The 20,163-nt window shown below is 48.3% G+C and overlaps 1 protein-coding gene across 1 annotated transcript; it reads right to left on the reverse strand.

Annotated features, from left to right (window-relative positions):
* Positions 1-370: 370 nt before the first annotated feature.
* On the reverse strand, positions 371-9,280 carry AVPR1B (arginine vasopressin receptor 1B). The gene is made up of 2 exons (XM_003999425.5): positions 7,733-9,280; positions 371-3,489 (listed from the first exon to the last, which is right to left on the reverse strand). Exons 1-2 carry the CDS (start codon positions 8,670-8,672, stop codon positions 3,161-3,163), a joined length of 1,269 nt encoding a protein of 422 aa, XP_003999474.3. The 5' UTR covers positions 8,673-9,280; the 3' UTR covers positions 371-3,160.
* Positions 9,281-20,163: the final 10,883 nt, after the last annotated feature.

A 20,163-nucleotide genomic window follows, 5' to 3' on the forward strand; every position in this document is an offset into this window, starting at 1 on the left:
GAGGCTGGGTGATTTTCCCAGCCTGTCCTGTGGGTCAGCACGTCCTCAGACCCACTTTCAGCTCCACACTGCCACCTTGTGGCTCCAGGGCAAATCCCAGGACACTCCTGTTTCCCTCAAGTGGGAGAAGGTGGCTCCCCAACCCTCAAACTCTCTTCCCCATCACCACCCCACTCAAGAAGAGCGAACCTGGGGCACCCAGGTGGCTCAGTAGGTTAAGCATCCATTCTTGGTTGTGGCTCAGATCATGGCCTCCTGGTTCCTGGGTTCGTGCTTACAGCACAGAGCCTGCTTGGGATTCTCTCCCTCTCTCCCTGCCTCTCCTCACAATAAATAAATAAACATTTAAAAAAGAAGAAGAAGAGCAAATTTTATTTCATATTGCATATCTCATTGTCACTGCTCCTAGGAAACAAAGATGCCCAGGAATTTCCTGGTTATCAAGGACTTTTATTGGTCAATTTAAACCGCATCTCCAGGTTCTTGACCCCAAGTGAGCTACTGCAGCCTGGGCTGAGTCTAGAGCTCCTTGATAAATAAAAGACTTATTTACATACAAATTACAGACATAGACATCTGGAAAATTGCTGGTTTATACCATACATCAGAAAAAAACCATTCTGAGAAATCTCCACAGTCCACCAATTCACCTCCTCCTGCCATCTTCTGCCCTGCCCACCCTCTGCCCCTTGCTCCCACATGGGTTCTAAGGGACTGAAGTACTGTATTTCACAGAGTCCACAGGATGTATAAATATTTTTCAGAAGTGCCTAGTCCAGAGACAGCATGGTTCCATTTTGCCTGTTTTTAGCTGTCAGAAGTGAGATTGACCTGAGAGAGCAGAGACCATCCTTCTTGCTTCCCATAGGGACCCTGGAGGTCACTCACCAGAGGCATCGTTATCTTCTCTAACATCAGTAGAGTGTTCTATAGTTTATGGTCTTACAACCTTCCCGTCCCCAACAAGGTTAGTTGTTCCTGTTTAATAAATGGGGAAAACATTGCTCAGAGGGATTAGAAGACTTGCCCAAGTTCATATGTCTAGAAAAGGAGTGAGAGCAGAGCTCAAACCCAGGTCTTTGGAGTATAAAGCTGGTGTCCCAGTCATCATGATGAGCAATGATTTACTCGGTACTTACTTAGGCACTAAGGACAGGGATTTGGGGTGAGGGGCAGGGTCATTGGCTTACACACGAAGGCCAGGAGAAACTCCAGCACTCATACTGCTATGGGAGGCTCCTAAGCCCAGCTCTGCCAAGACAGATGGACAAGGAAGAAGTGTCTGGATGTCAGAAACTGACAGGGGCAACAGAATGCAGTGAAGAGAGACCATGGGCCCTCACATCTGCCTTGAGCCTTGGCCCCATCCGGGTCTGTGTCCCACTCTCTGGTTCTTTAGCACTGAAGGCTTGGGACACTTTGCTTACTGAGTTCTTATCTTTTAAGGAAGCCTAAGGAGGCTTCTCAGAGCTGAGTGACCTCTTAAAGCCCAAAGTTACAGTCATTCCCTACAGCTTCCTTAGGAGTAGAGGGAAGAGAATCTGTTCCCTAGAGCTGCTCTCAGGATAGATAATCAGCCCCTTACATTAGTAGAGAGCTCATGCCTCTACCAACCACTTTTACCTCCACAGTCTTATTTGACCCTCATAACAGAGATGAAGGATAAGCCAGACTTCTCCCCATGTTGGTCATCAGTGGTGGTAGAACCAGGATCTGGTTCTTCTGACTTTTCAGCTGATGCTCTTTCCATTATCAAGGCTATCCCTTAGATTAGAATTGGAATTAGGGTGGGGAAACCACCCCATGATCTAAATCTCACTGGAGGTAACGAGGAGGAACAGGGCAAAGCCTCAGAGTCTCCCCACGCCACTGCCTCTCCCAGCTTCAACATCACAGAATTGAGACCAAAAGTAGACAGTGTGGCCATGGAGGGATCCATCATGACCAGAATTGAGTCAAAGGGTATAAATATCATTGTCATGAAAATCCAACAATTCTTCTAGAGCCTGTTGGTTAGAAAGGCTCTACTGTAACACCATAGAGTGTAGTCTTGCAAAGTCATGACAGTTTAGAGCTGGCAAAGATCTTACAGATCATCTGTGTCCTAACAGGTCAGAAGACGGAGTCCCCGAGAAGGGAGGGGACTTGCCCAAGGTCATGCAGCTACCTGAAAGCAGAGCTGAGTCTCAAATCCTGGGCTGCGGACTTCATCGTGGCATGCATGGTTCGTAGGGAAGCTCTGAAGAGCCTTGAGGAAATCCAGAGCCATGATCCAGCCCCACTTTCTGTACGGATGTCCCCTCTGGGTGGCCCCAGAGGAAGGTGCAGTGTGGATCCCTTCGGGGGAGAAGTAAAGAAACCAATCCCTGCTGCTTCGGAGGCTTCGTCCACTCTTAATTTTATTGTGACCATTTTCATCTGCTCCTTTCTTCTCGTCCTTCTCATACTCCCTCCCAGGGGGTCATTCCACTGAGCATCTACTTTGTCCTGTCACCCCTCCTATAGAGGTGGATGGTACAGGGAGCATTGGCAGAATTTTTGCTAGTTATAGATGCTGCACTAAATCCCACATCTCCCTTCACTAGACAGGTGGGCATAGCAGGTAAAGCTGATCTATCTGCTCTACCCACCTCCATTCGCTTTCCTTCATTGAACAAGCCTCCTTCTACAAAACAAACAGACAGACAAACAAACAAATCCAGTATCTAGATAGAGAAACAGAATACTGTTCACACTTTTTCACTTCTCCCCTCTCCTGGTTTGGCTGGGTGTGCTAGTAAGGTTAGGATGGGGGACAAATGGTCAAGGTGGGAGACCAGCCTGAGTCCCTGCCCCCTGCGGAGGCCCAGATAGGGCCGTCCTCGGCCTGCCTGAGATCTGGGGTGAGTTCCCAGACACTCTGCGAATGCACAGGGTCAGGGAAGCAGACGTTTTGACTCTCGCTGACTCCCAGCCTCTGAGATTGGGGGCAAATAAGGGCAGCCCACACACCAGAGGCAGCTTCAACACCAAGGGCAGCCCTTCTGGGCCCCTCACCCTACCTCAAACTGGGCTCCCCCAACTCCAACCTTGGCCCTCCCGGCTTTTACACCCAGTGTTGAAATGAGCAGAGACCCTCCACTAGCCTCGCAGGCATGCCAGACTTCGGGGAACGTGTTCCCTAAAAGACACCGGTCTCTGTGGAGGCTTCCCCATCCACCTGCGCAGAGTCCTTCAGTGACCCTTCGGTCCCAGGGCCCCCACCGAGTCTGGGGCTGAGGGTGAGGGCGGGCAGGCCGCTGGAGCAGGTCAGCAGTGTGGTGTGGCGGCTGGAGAGGCTGAGGCTGGAGAGTTGCCGGCGTGGCCGGGGCCGGGGACCCCCGCAGCAGTCCGGGTGGCACAGCGGCCATGGCCGCAGGTGGCTGTTGAAACCCATGGAGACCCAGGGGTTGCAGCAGCTGCTGAGGTTGCCCAAGAGCATGGAGATGGTGAAAGCCACGTTGGTTGAATCTGCAGAAGGAGAAGCACAAGAAGCCTTAGAATCACAGAGCTGGAAGGGACCTGGGAGAGAGTCCAGGCCCCCACCGAGCAGAGGACGAAACAGAGTTCCCAGAGGAGAGAAAGGACTTACTCGAGTTCTCTGGTTAGAAAGGAGCCGGGACGCCTGGGTGGCTCAGTCAGTTAAGCACCGGACTTCAGCTCAGGTCATGATCTCACGGTCAATGAATTCGAGCCCTGTGTCAGGTTCCGTGCTGACAGCTCACAGCCCAGAGCCTGCTTTGGATTCTGCGTCTCCCTCTCTCTCTCTGCCCCTCCCTCACTCATGGTCTGTTTCTCTGTCTCTCAAAAATAGACATTAAAAAAGTAAAAAGAAAGGAAGAAAGAAAGAAAGAGAAAGAAAGAGAGCAACACAGCTGGGACTTGAAGCTGGGACTCCAGCTTCAGAGTCCTACCTCACTGGGTTTTATTTGCAAGCACAGAGTAAGGGTAGGAGCTAAGGTTTGCTCCAAGCTGACTTTCTTTCTTTCTTTCTTTCTTTCTTTCTTTCTTTCTTTCTTTCTTTCTTTCTTTCTTTTAACGTTTATTTATTTTTGAGACAGAGAGAGACAGAGCATGAACAGGGGAGGGTCAGAGAGAGGGAGACACAGAATCTGAAACAGGCTCTAGGCTCTGAGCTGTCAGCACAGAGCCCGACACGGGGCTTGAACTCAGACTGTGAGATCATGACCTGAGCCAAAGTCGGCTGCTTAACCGACTGAGCCACCCAGGCACCCCTCCAAGCTGACTTTCAAGGTGTAAACACAGCCAGGGAGGGACAGGACCAGCTTAAATAGGAGACAGTGTCTTTGTTCCAAAACCTAGAACTCGAATCCCCTCATGGATGGAGATCTAGAATGAGAAAACTTCTGTAAGACATGCAGGGAAAATACCTGTGATTCTAGGCCAAGCTCAGGCCCCTTTGACCCCCAATATCATTTATGTTGTAGATACAGGTGCACACTGTCTTCTGGATTCTGTCTTCTTTGACCCCTCAAGGACAGTCCCACTCATTCTGTCACTCAGTCATTGAGCATGAGAGCACAGACAGTGCCAGGCCATTGCTGGGGACCTGGATGGGCAATCTAGAGTCTAACTGCCCTGCAGGTGCCATGGCATCATCTCCAACTGCAGTGGAGGGTCAGCTTCCAGGTACAGGGCCCCCAAGCATCCCTTTCTGGATGAATACTTGTTCTGTGTCGAGATTATACCCAGGGAATGGACCATCCTGCAGGGAAAAATGAATTTCTCTCTTGGACGGTCAAAAGGGGAGAGTGCAAACTGGTAAGATTTTTTCCAGACACAGTATTCTTTCTGAAGACTACATGAGCTCCACATGCCAGGAGGAAAGCTTCTGGGACAGGCCTTGACCTCTGGCTAGACACACCCTGTTACATGAGGCGTAGATTGCACACTGCATTACCTTGCCCTTTGGCAGAGGCTATAGAATCATTGAAAGCAATGTCAGAGCTTTAAGCAAGCATAGACTCGAAGCCAGGTCTACTGACTCTAAGACAGCAGTCCTGTGCCTCTGTGAAGTTTCAACCAACACACTCAAAGGCAAAGCCCTTTGCCTCCTCTGTAAAGCACTGTGACGTCTTCAGATACTCTGGTTCTCCCATAGGTGTGCTCCTAGGTGTGGCTACTCACGGCCCAAGCAGAGGGAAGAACATTTGACAGAAGACATAGATCACAGGGGTGAGAAGCTGAAGGCGTCTGGATTGACCCATGTAAGGCAGAGAAGTGAGGGCAAGGGGAGAGTACCTGTCCGTAGTGGAGGGACCAGCCTCAATAAAAATAGATCCTCCTTCATTTTTCCTATATCCTGGCCTGCTCCCCAGCTAACATAAAACCTGGATGATGCAGAAGTTGTGGGAGGTTGCTTTGGCCAACGGGGTGGTGTTCACCCTATCCACTCTATCGATACATATTTAGTGCCTAGATTAGGCCAAGGATGGAGGGGTTCCACAAGCGCTTTGCCTGAGAAACATCTGTTTGATTTGGCCCCATCTAAGCCAGGTCCAACGCAGGGCCTGGAGATGTGCCATGAACACCAGAGTCTACAGAGGCTCCACCTCTCAGCCCTTGAGGGCAGACCCACAATGCTCAACCCTAGGCAGCCACCGTGTCTTGGCAGAAACTCAGCCGAGAGTTGGGGGGCAGGAGCAAGGCCCAGGAGACAGGTAGACTCTAACCAGACACTCAGGGACAGGAGGTCAGGAGGTTGGCGTGCTATGGAGAGGAACTGGGTGTACTGGAAAGTAAGTTTAAAGTAATGGATCTCAGCCCAACTAGAAGGGCCCCAAAGGGCTTCCGCTTTTCTGAGAGAGCATATTGTCTGTAAGGTAACACTTTGTCTCTGTTCTCTTGGCTCAGAGAGGCCCTTGGTACACAGGTGAGGGACGTGTACTGAGGGACAGGCTTGTGATCATAGTGACACAGCAGGCAAGCAGGGAAGCCTGCACTGGCTGGGTGGCAGGGTCTGCATCCTCTTGTAGGTTCCTTGATAAAGGGGCAACTGACTATGCCCTGCCCCCCACCCTGCATCATTAGCTAAGCTGGACTGAGAGTAAAGCCATGTCATGGATAATGCTTGGCCTATAAAGACCTTGACTCAGGTCTTGGCCCCACCTCTTACTAGCAGTGGCACTTTGGACCAGTGTTTTCCCCTCTGCGAGTCTCGGATTACTCAGACATACAGCAGAGAAGGCCACCAAGGACTGAATGTGCTTGGCACTAGGAAGCCCTCTCTCCTTCTATTCTGTGTGTGAGTAGAGCAGGGAGGTCTCTACAGTTGGTTAGAATCAATACATTCATTGCTTAAAGGGTAATTTGCAAAGAGCCTCTTGTCCAAATGGATGTCCAAAAGAAGGGATAAAATGGGACCATAATAGTTTGGTATTATTCTCCCAATTCTCTTGCAGGGTTGTGTTAAATTCATGAACAGCCTGGCCCTTATTTAATCTCTCCAGAAAAGCAAAGTATATTTGGCTTGAGAGTGTCCCAGGATGAGCAAAATGAGGTTAGAAACAAAAGCACAAGGGAAGGGGGAACCACCCCCCAAGGGCTGGTAGGAATTGGTAGCCTGGATCTGCTGGTCAGCAAACTCTCAGGAAGCTTCCAGCTCCCAAAACCTGTGCACAGGGCCTCCCTAGGGCAGTCACATGCTGTACCCAATATACATCCCAGGCTATGCACAAGACGTGCACTGGAGAACACACAGTCACCCCAGCCACAAACACCCAGATGGGTTGACTTGCACGTGTCCCCATGCCGCACTCTTCTTAGGAGAGGAGGAGCACTACTCTTCAACATTTAGGCTGCCCAGACACAGCCCTACCTTCCTGAGTACACACTCATCCCCAGATAGCTGGACCATCTGCCAGTATCTAAAGCTCAGGAGGCTGCCATCTACCTCCCCCCAGCAAAAAGACAATAGCACGGCCTCCCATGTGCCAACTGGAACATGGTCTTCATGGTGGGTCCCATTTTGTTTTTCACCTAGAGGAGGAAGTCCCCTCTCTTCACCACTTCCAGAGCCAGGATTATGAACAGGGCGTAGGGTAAAGGAAAAAGACAAAGACACAGCAGGCCTGGGTTCTACCCCTCACTTTGCCACTCCCTAGCTGTGTGGCCTTGGGCAAGTCACATTTTCTCTCTGAGCCTCTCTCTCCCATTAGCAAAATGAAGGGGTTAAAATTTCAGGCTTGAAATTTCAGGGTTGTCGTGTGCCAACATGCTAATTAATTAGAAGTGGTTGCTGGGAAGGAGGTTAAAGTCTTGTCCAGCCTCGAAAGGGAAGAGCACCGACAAACACAGCTCATGGGTCACAGATGGTCATCCTGGACAATTTGAAAATCCTTTTCAACGCGGTCATTCTATGATTCTAATGCTCATGTATGAAACTGGGAGTCGATTGACCAAAACTGCCAACAGTCATGCTTCATTAAGGCCACATGTTATTTTTAAATGTTTAAATTAGGTGCCCAAATTGTAAAGCATGGAGATTTTACATAAGAGATACTCACACAGCACCAGGAGGCTGGTCAGGAGTTGTAGCTTCTCACGTGCAACAGGGACTCCCCCACCCCTTTCATAATTGCTTCACTCACCTGCTACCTGCCTGGCCCGGAAGGCCTTATAACCCTCTCGCTGCCCTGCTTTCTCCCTTCCCTGCTCCTTTCCACTCACGCCTCCCACACGGACACGCACTTGCCTTCGTCGGGGGCATCTTTGTCCCACACGGACCACATCTGGACGCTGAAGAAGGGTGCCCAGCAGGCAATGTAGGCCAGCACAATGACGAAAGTCATCTTCACGGTTCGGATCTTAGCCCTCGAGATGGTACTGATGCTGCTGACCCGGGATGGCAGGCCCCGTGTGGCGGCAGCTGGGACAGAAGGCGACATCCTGTCCCAAGTCCTCCAGCCCCTTCCTTCCACCTTGCGGGCCTGCGTCTTGACTTTGAGGTTCTTACAGATCTCGTGGTAGATGAGGCTGTAGCAGGCCGTGAGCATGACCACAGGCAGGACAAAGATGGCCAGGGTGGTCCAGGTGATATAGACCCGAGGCCCCCAAGGGAAGCGGAAGTCTGCCCAGCAGTCCAGCACCCCCGTGCCGTGGAACACCTCCCGCAAAGAAAAGATGAAGATCTGAGGCAGGCTGAGGATGGCAGCCAGCAGCCAGGGAGCGGCGATGAGAGGGTAAGTGGACTGGCTGGGCTGCTGGAGGCTGCGCAGGGGGTGACAAACAGCCAGGTAGCGGTCCAGCGTCATGGCCAGTAGCATGTAGGTGGAGGCGAACATGCTGAGCACCTGCAGATACTTGACGGCCCGGCAGAGGAGGTCAGGGCCCTGGAAACGGTAGGTGATGTCCCACAGCAGCTGGGGCAGCACCTGAAACAGGGCCACACCCAGGTCAGTCACGGCCAGGTGCAGAACAAACAGGTGCATGCGGGAGCGCTTGCGGCCTGGCTGTCCCAGGGTCAGCAGCACAGTCAGATTGCCCCCTGTCGCCAGCACCAGGACCGCGGCCAGGACTCCGATCTCCACCTTGGCCAGCTCCTCATCCCGGCCCATCCAGGGTGTGGTGGCATTGGGGACGGAGAAGGTACCCCCGGGAGTGGGGTTAGCAGCCCAGGCAGGCCCAGAATCCATGGTTGAGTGTGCTGTGGGTGGGGGGAGGGGAGAGGAGGAGGGAGAGGGAAGGACCTACGGATGGTGTGGAGGCTAGTGGAGACGTTTGATGGCTGAAACGGAGTGGGGAGGGAAAGGTTTCAGACGGGGAGAGAAGAGAAGGGGGATGGCAGGAAGATGGTGAAAATAGAAATAGTTAAGAGGTTCGGGATAGAGGGGAGGAGAGAGAAAGAGACAAGGACGGAGAAGAAGCTGACCGACGATGTGGAGGGGAGACCTAGGAAGAGAGAGAGAAGGGCTCAGGGAGACAGGGTGTCAGGAAAAGAAGAATGGATGGGGCTGTGCAGGGTGAGGCTTCTGGAAGGGAAAGAAGCCTGGGGAGCTGCTACCGCTTCCCAATCCACCCCAAAGTCACTTTCTCCCAACTTTTCTGAAGTGGAAAGCGGATGTCCCTAAGCTTGCTTGGAGGCGAGGTCCACACCATCAGCGTCGCGTGCTGGATGACCCTGCCAAGCCAGCGCCAGCCCCCGGGAGCAGCGACCAGAGGCAGCGGGAGCGCAGCGCCCGGAGCCGGGTTTTATGGGCTCGCAGCAGGAGCCCTGCGCCCCGGCGCGCCGGTTGGTTCCCGCAGAGAAGGGCGGAGTGAGGCTCCCCCGCACGCAGCCCACAGGAGGACCGAGAGGCGGGGTGGGGGGGAGTGGTGGAGAGGGATGGGGGGGGGTGGACAGTGGGGGCAGCGGACCAGGGACAGGGAGCCAGAGAAGCAGAAGACGCAAGCAAGCGCTCACCCGCTGGCCAGACAACCTCTTCTGCGCTCTCACCCTGGAACCGTCGGACCATCTCTCAAAACAGGTGCGCACGCGAAGAGTGGAGGGTGGTGACCCCCCCACACACACACACGGGGCCCCTAAGGCTGGCAGCGCTGTTGGGCATGCCCCCTGCTCCGGGGTCCCTGTTCGCGAAGGGTCCAGAATCTGCAGGGGTGGCCAGATGGGCGAGGTGGCGCCCCCAGAGGGAGCCCTCGAGCCCTTGGTAGCGACCTCTGGCCACAGCCACTCGTGGAAGACATGGGTCCTCAGGGAGGAAGAAAAAACGAGGCCGGGCGTGGAGAGGGAGCGGTGGTGGAGATCCGACCGAGGTGCGGAGCGGAAGGGGCTGGACCTGGGAGCCCGGGGCGCTGGGTCCGAGCGGCCCTCGGAGGAATCCCGCAGGAGACGTCTTAACCCGCCGCCCCCGCGCAGTGTTTCATCGGCAAAACAAGGAACGCACTTAACCACCCTGTGGGGCAGAAAACCGGTCCAGAGAAGTGACAGGGGCTGCTCTGGAAGGTCACAGAACGGGCAGACAGGAGAGGCAGGACTAGGCCTGCCCAGTGCGCCCTTCTGAGAGCAGACTTGACTAACACCCAGTATGTGAGTGGCACCGGCGCTCCGGGGACAGATAGCTAAACGAGGTGGATGATTGGGACAGTCTCCTGAGCAGATTAGAACTTCATTAGGGGTGACAACAGCAGGGGCGCCTGGATGGCTCAGTGCGCGCCTCCTACTCTTGGTTTGGGCTCAGGTCACGATCTCAGGACTTCGGGATCCTGTGCTGTCTCGGACTCACCCTGTGCTGTCAATGCAGTCTGCTCTCCCTCTCTCTCTCTCTGCCCCTCCCCCTCTCACGCTGCCCTCTCTCTCAAAACAAATAAATAAACTTAAAAAAAAAAAAAAAAAGGAGTGACAACACCCTTAGCGCGCGGTCCATGATTCCTCGGAGGCCCCCTTCTCTCACCTTCTAATCAAACCACATGCCACTTTCTGGCGTCACCCACATACCCGCCCACACAGTTACCATCGCCTTTTGAAGAGATGATCTCCTAGACACCTAGAATTCATCTCCACTCCATCCCACTGCCACGGTTCACACGATTTCTGCCCCCAAATACTGTAGCATAGTCTTGTGCACCTCAGCCCGGGCTCCGCCTTCTCAGGGATTTCTTGCTCTCTATGAATAAGTTCAAGTCTCCACTGGCCCATTCCTATCTGCAGGCAATCTCTAGTGTTGCCCGTGCAAAAGAAAAAACAAACAATATAACCCTCCCCAGACACTCCAGCTGTAGCAATCTCTTGTCCTTCACAGCAGAATTTCTCTAAGGGGCTGTCTAGCTGGTCTCCATTTTCTTGCTCCCATTTATTTCTTGATATAGCCATTAAAATTATATATATTTAGAGGTGCCTGGGTGGCTCAGTCGGTTGAGCCTCTGACTTCAGCTCAGGTGGTGATCTCGCAGCTGGTGAGTTCCAGCCCTGCCCTCGGGCTCTGTGCTGACAGCTCAGGGCCTGGAGCCTGAGAGGGATTCTGTGTCTCCCTCTCTCTCTGCCCCTCACCACTCGCCCTCTGTCTCTCTCTCTTTCTCAAAAATAAATAAATGTTAAAAAAAACTATATATATAGTTAAACATGTTTTTAAAATACTACATATTGCGTAAATGACATCATACTCGAAATACCACTCCAGAACTTGCTTTTTAAATTCTGCTTTATTTTTTATATCTGTCCTTGACGGATAGATCTAATTCATTCAGTTTATATGCCGCATCGTATTCAAGTACAAGAACATAACACATTTATCCCAAACCCTATTTTTACAATTGATTTCCAGCTCCTTTTTTTCCTGTTTTTTAAAATGCTACAATGAATATTCTTATGAATGCCTCCTTGTGTTCATGTGTGAGAGTTTTCTGGGGTGTATAGCCAGAAGTATATACTGGGTATTCAATATTCTTGGGTCATACAATGTATGAATTTTCGATCAGATAGGACCATATCCTAACTTTTATCTCTAAATTTGTTGTACCGATTTATTCTCGCACCAGCTGCACTTGACTTTCTCAACATCCTCACAGTCAAGTGTTTCAGCTGTTTTCATTTTCACCCATCGACTGGTGTGCAACAGCATCTCATTGTGATTTTATTTTTTCTTTCTCTGATCTCTAGTTATTTTGGGCATCTTTGCCTATATTTATTTGTTGTTTGGGTTTCCTCTTCTGAGAATTATTCATATCCTTTGCACAATTTAAAAAAAAATTTTTTTAATGTTTATTTAGTTTTGACAGAGAGAGAGAGAGAGCATGAGCAGGGGAAGGGCAGAGAGAGAGGGAGACGCAGAATCCGAAGAAGGTTCTGAGCTGTCAGCACAGAGCCCGACGCGGGGCTCGAACTCACGGACCACGAGATCATGACCTGAGCCGAAGTCGGACGCTCAACCGACTGAGCCACCCAGGCATCCCTGCACAATTTTTGATGAGGTTATTTTTCTTACTGATTTGTAGGGCTCCTTTACACATTCTGATGTGAACTTTTATGTATTGTGATATGTCACAGCTATAGTTCTCTAATCTGCCACTTATCTTTTAACTTTATTTATGGAGTCATTTGTGACACAGAAAATCTAAATTTCAGTGTCATCAGTACTTTCTTTTATCACTTCTGCTTCTATGTCTGTGTTCCCTGTCTTGAGAACAGAGATATCCCCGCAATATTTCTTTCTAACATGTTTAAAAATTTTTTTCATATTTAGGTCTTTAAGCTACCCAGAATATTTTTGTGTATGTTCAGGTAAGAATCTAACTTCATTTTTTTCTCCACATGGTGAACCAATTTCTTCATTTATTTATTATTTTTTAATGTTTTACTTATTTTTGAGAGAGAGAGAGAAAGAGAAAGAAAGAAGGCAAGCAGGGGAGGGTCAGAGAGAGAGGGAGACACAGAATTGGAAGCAGGCTCCAGGCTCCGAGCTGTCAGCACAGAGCCTGATTCGGGGCTCCAACCCATGAACCACAAGATCATGACCTGAGCCGAAGTCAGTCACTTAACTGACTGAGCCACCCAGGAGCTCCCTGCCCCCCAGTCATTCTCCATTTATTGAGTAGTCCGTCATTTCTTAACTGTCACCTGTATAATATATCAAGTTCAAAATATGTATGAGCCTATTTCTGGGATCTCTTTTTTGTTCCATTGGTTTATTTTCTATCCCTGCTCTAGTATTTCACTATTTTAGGTATTGAGGCTTTATAATAAACCCTAATATATGGTAAAAACAAGATTTCCTCTTTTTTTTTTCAAAATATCTTTCACAATTTTAACATTGTGGGGACCCCTGGGTGGCTCAGTCGGTTGAGCGTCCAACTTTGGCTCAGGTCATGATCTCCCAGTTTGTGGGTTGGAGCCCTGCGTGGGCTCTGTGCTGACAGCTTAGAGCATGAGGCCTGTTTCAGATTCTGTGTCTTCCTTTTGCTCTCTGCCCATCCCCCTGCTTGTGTGCACGCACAATCTCTTTCTCAGGAATAATAAATAAGCTTTTAAAAAATTGTGAAATTGATATGTTTAGCTCCACAAAAAAATTGTTAAACTTTTGGTTGGAAGCACTGAGTTTGAAGAGTAATTGGGGAGAATTCACATTTATGATTTTAACCAGATTTATTTTTATGTCCTTAAATAATGTTTTATAATTTTCTTCATAAGTGTTGTTCCATCTTTTGATAGATTTCTTTTTCTAAGCCTAACAGTTTCTGTTGACATTATATACAGAATTTTGTTTTATCACATTTTCTAATTAGTTATGGCCAGTGTATGGGAACAATATTGATTTTTGTACCTTGTTCTTATATTCAGCAATTTTGCTACATACTCTTATTGTTAGTAAATTACTTTGGATTTTCTGTGCATTTAATATTGTCTACAAACAACAATCATTCTTTGTCTTTTATTCTCCATCCATTTGCTCCTATTTCTTTTTCTTGTCTTATTGTGATGGCTAAGTCTCCACTATGAAGTTGAAGAACAGGCATCATTGAGTTTCTGACTTTAATGAGAATGCTTCTAACATTTCCCATTAAGTATCATATTTATGTCGTTCTCTTCACTTTTAATTTTAAAAATATACTTAGTTTTGCATGTACATAGTATTAAAAAATCAAATGATTCTACAGTGGTTGTTATGAAAAAAAGCAATCCCCTCCTCCCTATTGCTCTATTTTTAACTCCCTAGAGGTAATCAGTTTCTTCTGTTTTTAAAGGCTTTATTAAAAAATTGTAACTGTTTACAAAAGTAGAGAGACTAGCACTTCATAGGAGAACATAGTTGTTCCTCTTTCCTTTTTGTAGTTGCGTGTCACTCCAATTTGTAGATGTATCGTTCTTATCCAGGCCCCTTTGATGGGGATTTTGGTTGTATCCAGTCTTGCTATTACAAGCAGTGCTTTGGTAAATTGCCTTGTATATGTTTCTTGCCATGTTTTGCCAATATATCTTTGTGGTAGGTTTCTAGAAATGAGATTGCCGGGTTAAAGGGTGTTTGCATGAACAGTTTTGCTATATATTGCCGAATTCTCCTCTCTAGGGATTGGATCAACTTGCACTCCTACTAGGAATGTATCGGGTGTGGTGCTTGTTTCCCCATAGTCTTGCCAACAGTGTGTTCCTAAATCATGGGGTTTTGCCAAACTGATAAGATAAGAATAATATCTCAGTGTAGTTTTAATTTGCATGCCTGATGAGTGATGCTGAACATCTTAATGTCAGGAGCCATTCTTATTTCCTTTTCTAATGATTATTGATATTTGTAGTGAATTTTTCTGTGATTGTTGGCCTTTTTATTTTATTTTTTGGAAACTTTATGTACTTTGGTAATGAACCCTTGTCTGACATTTAAATTACAAATTCTTTTCCCCATTTTGCTGTTGATCTTTTTACTTGATTTATTGTGTTTCTGGACAGAGATCACCCTTTTAAACTCATTATTAGATTTATTTGCTATCAAGCTCCATGTTTCTAAATAATAAACATATACTGCTTCTTCATTTCACCTATTAGCCTTCTCTTTGGTAGATGAGCATATAAAACCCTTCAACACTGACTCACCACTCACATACATACTTCCTCTATCCCTATCTTCCCAATGTAGTAATGGGAACATGACTTGTGGGTCCCCATTGGAAACTGACCTTGTATAAATTGAAAGTTGAGTCTTTAAGTAATAATAAAGATTTTGAAAGTCTTCCACCAAAAAAAAAATCTTAATTTAAAAAAGACATGATTTATCCTCAAATATTAAAAAAATTTTTTTAATGTTTATTTATTTTTGAGAGAGAGAGAGAGAGAGACAGAGCACGAGTGGAGGAGGAGCAGAGAGAGAGGGAGACACAGAATCCCAAGCAGGCTCCAGGCTCTGAGCTGTCAGCACAGAGCCTGATGGTGGGCTTGAACTCACAAACTGTGAGATCATGACATAAGCCAAAGCTGGACACTCAACAGACTGAGCCACCCAGGCACCCCATCCTCAAATAATTTAATCTAATCATTTACAAAAGGACTTACTTCCTTGGATTTGAATGTTGGTTTGTACATTACTAACTAGTAGACTAAGATGCGGAGAAATCAAAATGATTTCTAGGTGTCACTGTAATTAAAGAAGAAAGGAATGTTCTGTTTCCATACATTCAACTTGAACATTGTGTTTTCAGGAATAGGCTATCATGAAAAATGAAGTCTGTTTATTAAAATATATATTTAACAACATCTCTTCCCTTAATAATGTTCCATTTTGGCCAGATGGGTGAAATCAAAATCCTTCCTGTGTTATTACTGGCCAGTGAACAATGGAGTATGTACCTCTCTTATGCCACACCATGACCTGGGCAAAAGAAAGTGGATAAGGGCATTTTTCCCCTGTAAACTCTGGGTGCCTGGTCTGCAGAGATCTCTTCTTGGTTGGGACTCAGAACACATTGAGTTAATTACCAGAGCTGTCATTTCAGAGTTGCCTGGTCCCTTCTTGACATACTCGTCCTCCAGCAGGCACTGGTCTTTCTGTCTGCCTGGGTAACCCTTGATTCACAGTCCCATAAATGTCTAGATGGAGGAAGTGGTCTGGGTGATGGGCCATTACTGGGACTAATGCATCTTTTACAGCCGGGAGCAGGCCTTGGTGTTGCCACTGTCTTCTGTTAACTCGGTTTAACTCTGAGATTGCGGTCAGCCAACGAATAAAAAGAGTGGATGTAGAGAAAGGGAGGATAGCCTAATCAGTGTGGATTCCAGGGACTCCCAGAAAGTTTCCACTTTGTTCCTCTCACCATAAAATAGCTTGTACAGTCACAGAATGTTGGAGTTGAAAGGGACTTATTTTTGGTTCAGACCACGAGGCTGAGGAGTGATGGAAAGGACCTCAGAGACTGTCCAGTTCCATTCTCTCGTTTTCCAGAAGAAAGCCCAGCCTGAAAACCAAAGACACAAGTGAAGTTCTCAAAATCACATGGCTATCAGAGGTGAGAGCCAGAACCCAAGTCCACCCATGTGCTGTTTGCCCCATCACCCCCTTGGGGCAGTGATTCTCCACTCTGGCTGCACATGACAATATCCTGAACAAAGTGAAAAATGCCCAGACCTCACCCATAGAGAACTGACCCACCGCCATGAGGCAAAAGTTTCAGTACTGAATCTAATGAGGCCACTCAGTGCTTGGTGTGTAACAGAGAAGCTCAATAAACTTTTGTCAAATGTTAATTCAAAATTTAATAGGTACAAATGAGTAAATGAAATATCCCTGCCAGTTAATGTTCTTTTAATTTTTTTCAACTTTATTGTAGAAAATTTTAAATATTCACAAAAGTAGAGAGAGAAGTATAATGATTTACATAGTATATAATCTACCTTTTGATAGGTTTTCTGGAGAGTAGTTCTGACAAGTGATTCTAACGCCACTGAAAATTCCAACAGTCCCAACGGGCCAGGGTCAAATGTGCAGCGTCTTTGGGAAACTCTCAGACCACATCCCACTCAACACGTGGCTGTGAGAGGTGCAGGTGAGAGGATCCAGGGCCCGGGCATCCCAGCGCTCAGAAACATAGCAGGCAGCTAAAGATGAGTGGCCTTTATACAGTATGGTGCTCCCTCTGCCTGGCCCCAGGGCAGACCTCAGCTCTCAGGGAGGAGAGGCCAAGTGAGTGCTAGAAAGTGTCACTGATGCTGGGGCCGAGTCTCCCAGGGCTGCTTAGCTCTCTGGCATGACTTCTTAGAACAGGAGATGATTCTGTTGTGCTCACATAACAGCACCTTTGACTTTCTTTGCAGGATGATTGAAACTTTTCCGATTAGTTATCATCAGTTCATGAGAAAGTTTTAGTTTTTCTTTTAAGCTCATGGTAGCGATCAGATCTCCATTCAGTTTTCTTGGAATTTAATAAAATGATGGCAGTGACTCCCAGAGAGTCAGATGCACAGTCCCCATCTGACTTTGTAGGCTTGACTGTTTGAGGCTAGGAGCCCTGAAGACAGGCCCTGGGGTTGGGGGCAAAAGTTGGGGCTGGGAGGGGCACAGCTGCTGAACTCAAGAGTTGGGGAGGGTGGGGACAGCTGCCAAGTGCCATTTGCACCTCTAGTGCTCCCCCTGCTCCACCCCAGAGAAATAGAGTCTCAACATGCATCATTAGGAAGGCCCATGTAGCTACCCCACTACCCTCTTCAGCAGGCAGAGGGAAGTTTGTTGCCAGTGTCCTCACATGCCTGTTTTCAGAGACCTGCACCTCTTTCCTTTTTCTTCTTACCCCACCCTCCTTCCATGTTCCCAATATATGCCATGGCCAGCAGTCCAGAGTCCCCACGGCAAGTTTTCTTGCCCAGGTTGGGCAGGTGGATGGGTTGATGGTAGCCCACATTAACAACCTTCCTTCTTGTTTATCTTCTCATCAACCTTTCCCTACTCCGTGCCCCACTGGTGGTGGGTGGTGGGGGGAGATGGTTCATATTGCTAATGGGTACAGGTAGGCCATGTGAAATGACCAAGGGGTCTATTATTCATCCTCTATGACGGTATCTCCAGCTCTTACCATGGTTCTTGGCACACAGTGGGTGCTCAAGAAACACTTGCTGGAAAGATGGTTGGAAGAATGGGAAAGATCGTTGGGTCTAAAGCTGGGAAACCCGACTCTTCCCTTGTTACTGTCAGTAGTTGGATGTGCCCGTGATGAGGTCACCTCTTCACTCTGGCCTCAATTTCCTCTCATATAAGCTGAGGTGGTTGGATTGGTTGAGCGCTAAGGTATCTGCTATGCCTCTTCTGTGATTCTTTGGTGGAGTGATTCCACCCTATCCTGACCCATGGTGAGCTGTTAAAGCCAAATATTATCTTTCTCAGGAGATAACTTATGTTTAAAACAGACCATCTGAAAAACAGTACCTAACCCAAAAGGGAGCGCAGCTTCCAAAAAATTCAGAGCTAAAGGGGCCAGGAAATTCAAAGTCATGGGCCAGATTAAATTTGTGGGGACAGTTCCTGAGCCTGAGTCCTGACCAGCAGCTGGTCTCAGCAACTGCCCCACAGAGGGCATCAGCATGTCCTATTGCAGCGTCAGGCTGCAGGGGATTGTGGGAACGTGAGGTGACAGAATTTATCCTGAGAGGCTGTGCCACTCTCTAAGATGCCCCCCACAGCCAGATCCGCTTCCCAGGGTTGGACCTAAGTTCACGCCTGGATTTAACAGATTTCCTTTTGGTCACTGATGAGGCAGAGCTGAAGGAAAAAGTGTAAGGCGCAGAATGAACATTTAGCAGAGTTTGACATGGGAGCCAGGGCATCCAGGACTGAGCAAGGGCATACAGACGTCACACGGTGTGTGAGGTCAGGGTTTGGGCAATCTTCTCCACATCCGGAGCAGCGGGTGGCTCAGCTGCTACCCAAACAAGGACATTAGCCCCTAGCTGATCTCCTGGCCTCTGAATGCCCCTCAAATGATCCCACTTTTTCTGCTACCTGATCATTTATCCCGAAACACTGTTCCCATCACAACCTTTCCCTGTGCACGCAGCCATGTGGTTTCCTGCTTATTAAATCACGCTAAATGTCTTAAGCCCGGCCTCTCACACCACTGCTCATGAACCTCCTGCTTTGCTCAGGCCGGTCTCCTGTGGCATCTCCTGTCCACATTGCTGCCTTTGTCCCCACACCTTTGCTTTGACGTTCTCCTCAACTGAAAACGCTGTTTTCCCCCTGTTGCCTTATCCAGATCCCACCAGCTTTCAAGGCTCCCCTCCTCCACAGCCCTGAACTGCAAGGAGGGCTCTCCTTCCCAGCCTCACAGTGCCGGTTAACTGATCTTGCCGGGAATTTGGTCACGCTCGATTTTCCATGCCTCCTCGCCAAAGTAGTAAATGTATCACTTGGTGCAGAGAGCTGCTGATAGATGTCTTTTGTGTCTTAAATAACTTATGACCACATGTCCCAGGCTTTCGGAGACATACTCGATTTCAAATGGTCTGCTTCTTGCAAGGCTTATCTTGGATTGTGCATCCTCATTTAGGGTTCAGAGAACATAGACCATGTGCCAGCGGTGTGAGTCAATAAATATATGTAGCAAGGGATTCATTTGTATACTCATTATGAATTTGGGCCAAACGGACTGAGTATGGAATGGTAGGCTGGAGGCTGTATTTGCTTAGGGCCTTCATGGAGCATTAACGACTAGACCCATTGGGGCTGATGGCTGTTTATAAGGCTCAGACCCTGAGATGCCGGGGATTGATGGCCTTCTCCCAACCTTCCAGACATTGTCCCCCATGGGAAGGGAACTCATCCAAGAAGGAAAGGGTGACACGCAATGTGTGTGTGTGAGAGCCTCTCAAAGCAGCATAGATAGCATGGTGGGCCCAGAAGCCAGCTGGGCTGGGATCCTCAGGACAGGAATATTTATGAACTAGAAGAGCAAGTTAAATGAAAAATACCTGCCAGCAGGTGTGCCAGAGAACACAGAGCAGAGGCCCCTCTGGCGGGACACCTTATAACCCATCCTAGCACCCGGTGGGGTGACTTTGGAAGCAATACAGAGAAGTGAGCATGTCCATTTGGCCGCAGGAGACAGTCTTGTCATGTGACCAAGCACGCCAATCCTGTGAGAGGAGAATGCAGGGTGGGGATGAGGAGTGGAGGGTAGAAGGAGTGAGTGGAGGACGGTGGGGGGAGATACCAACCAGGGTCTAGGAGCCACTTGGTGAGCATGGGGAACCCCAGAGAGGGAACCTCACCAGGTGGCCAGAAGGACTATAGTTCAGAAGTAGAGGTGAGGAGGACATTCCAAGATGCGCAGAGATTACAGCGATTTTGTTGATGGGTGCTCTGAGCCAGAGAGTTGTTTTTATTTTTGAGATATGTAACATTGATCTATTAAATGGAATCAGTGCCCGAGGATGTGTCAATTACCTTTAAGGACTCATCTTTGGCTGTAATGAACTAGATTACAGAGCCCCCAAGCACTTCAAGGCCTGTTTGGGGGTATTAATACCTATGCAAGGAAAAGTCAGCCTGTGAGCAGTTGGGAACAGAAGGGTCATTTCCTACCTCTTTCGGAAGAGATTTTAGACTGAGTTTTTCTTCCCTCTTTACCTCTTTCTCCTTCTGGAGCTTCATTACAAATGTGGCTGAAGATTAACTCTGGAATATGTGGCTATGTTTTCATGCCCTGTTTGGTTTTGTT

The sequence above is a fragment of the Felis catus genome, chromosome F1 (assembly GCF_018350175.1).
Source record: "Felis catus isolate Fca126 chromosome F1, F.catus_Fca126_mat1.0, whole genome shotgun sequence".
In the NCBI taxonomy this organism is placed as follows: domain Eukaryota; kingdom Metazoa; phylum Chordata; class Mammalia; order Carnivora; family Felidae; genus Felis; species Felis catus.

Excerpts from the sequence above, each read along its gene's own strand:
- AVPR1B (XM_003999425.5), bottom strand. The coding sequence starts at position 8,672 with ATGGATTCTGGGCCTGCCTGGGCTGCTAACCCCACTCCCGGGGGTACC. Across the intron at positions 3,490-7,732 it reads CAAAGATGCCCCCGACGAAG|ATTCAACCAACGTGGCTTTC; the intron begins GCAAGTGCGTGT and ends CTCCTTCTGCAG.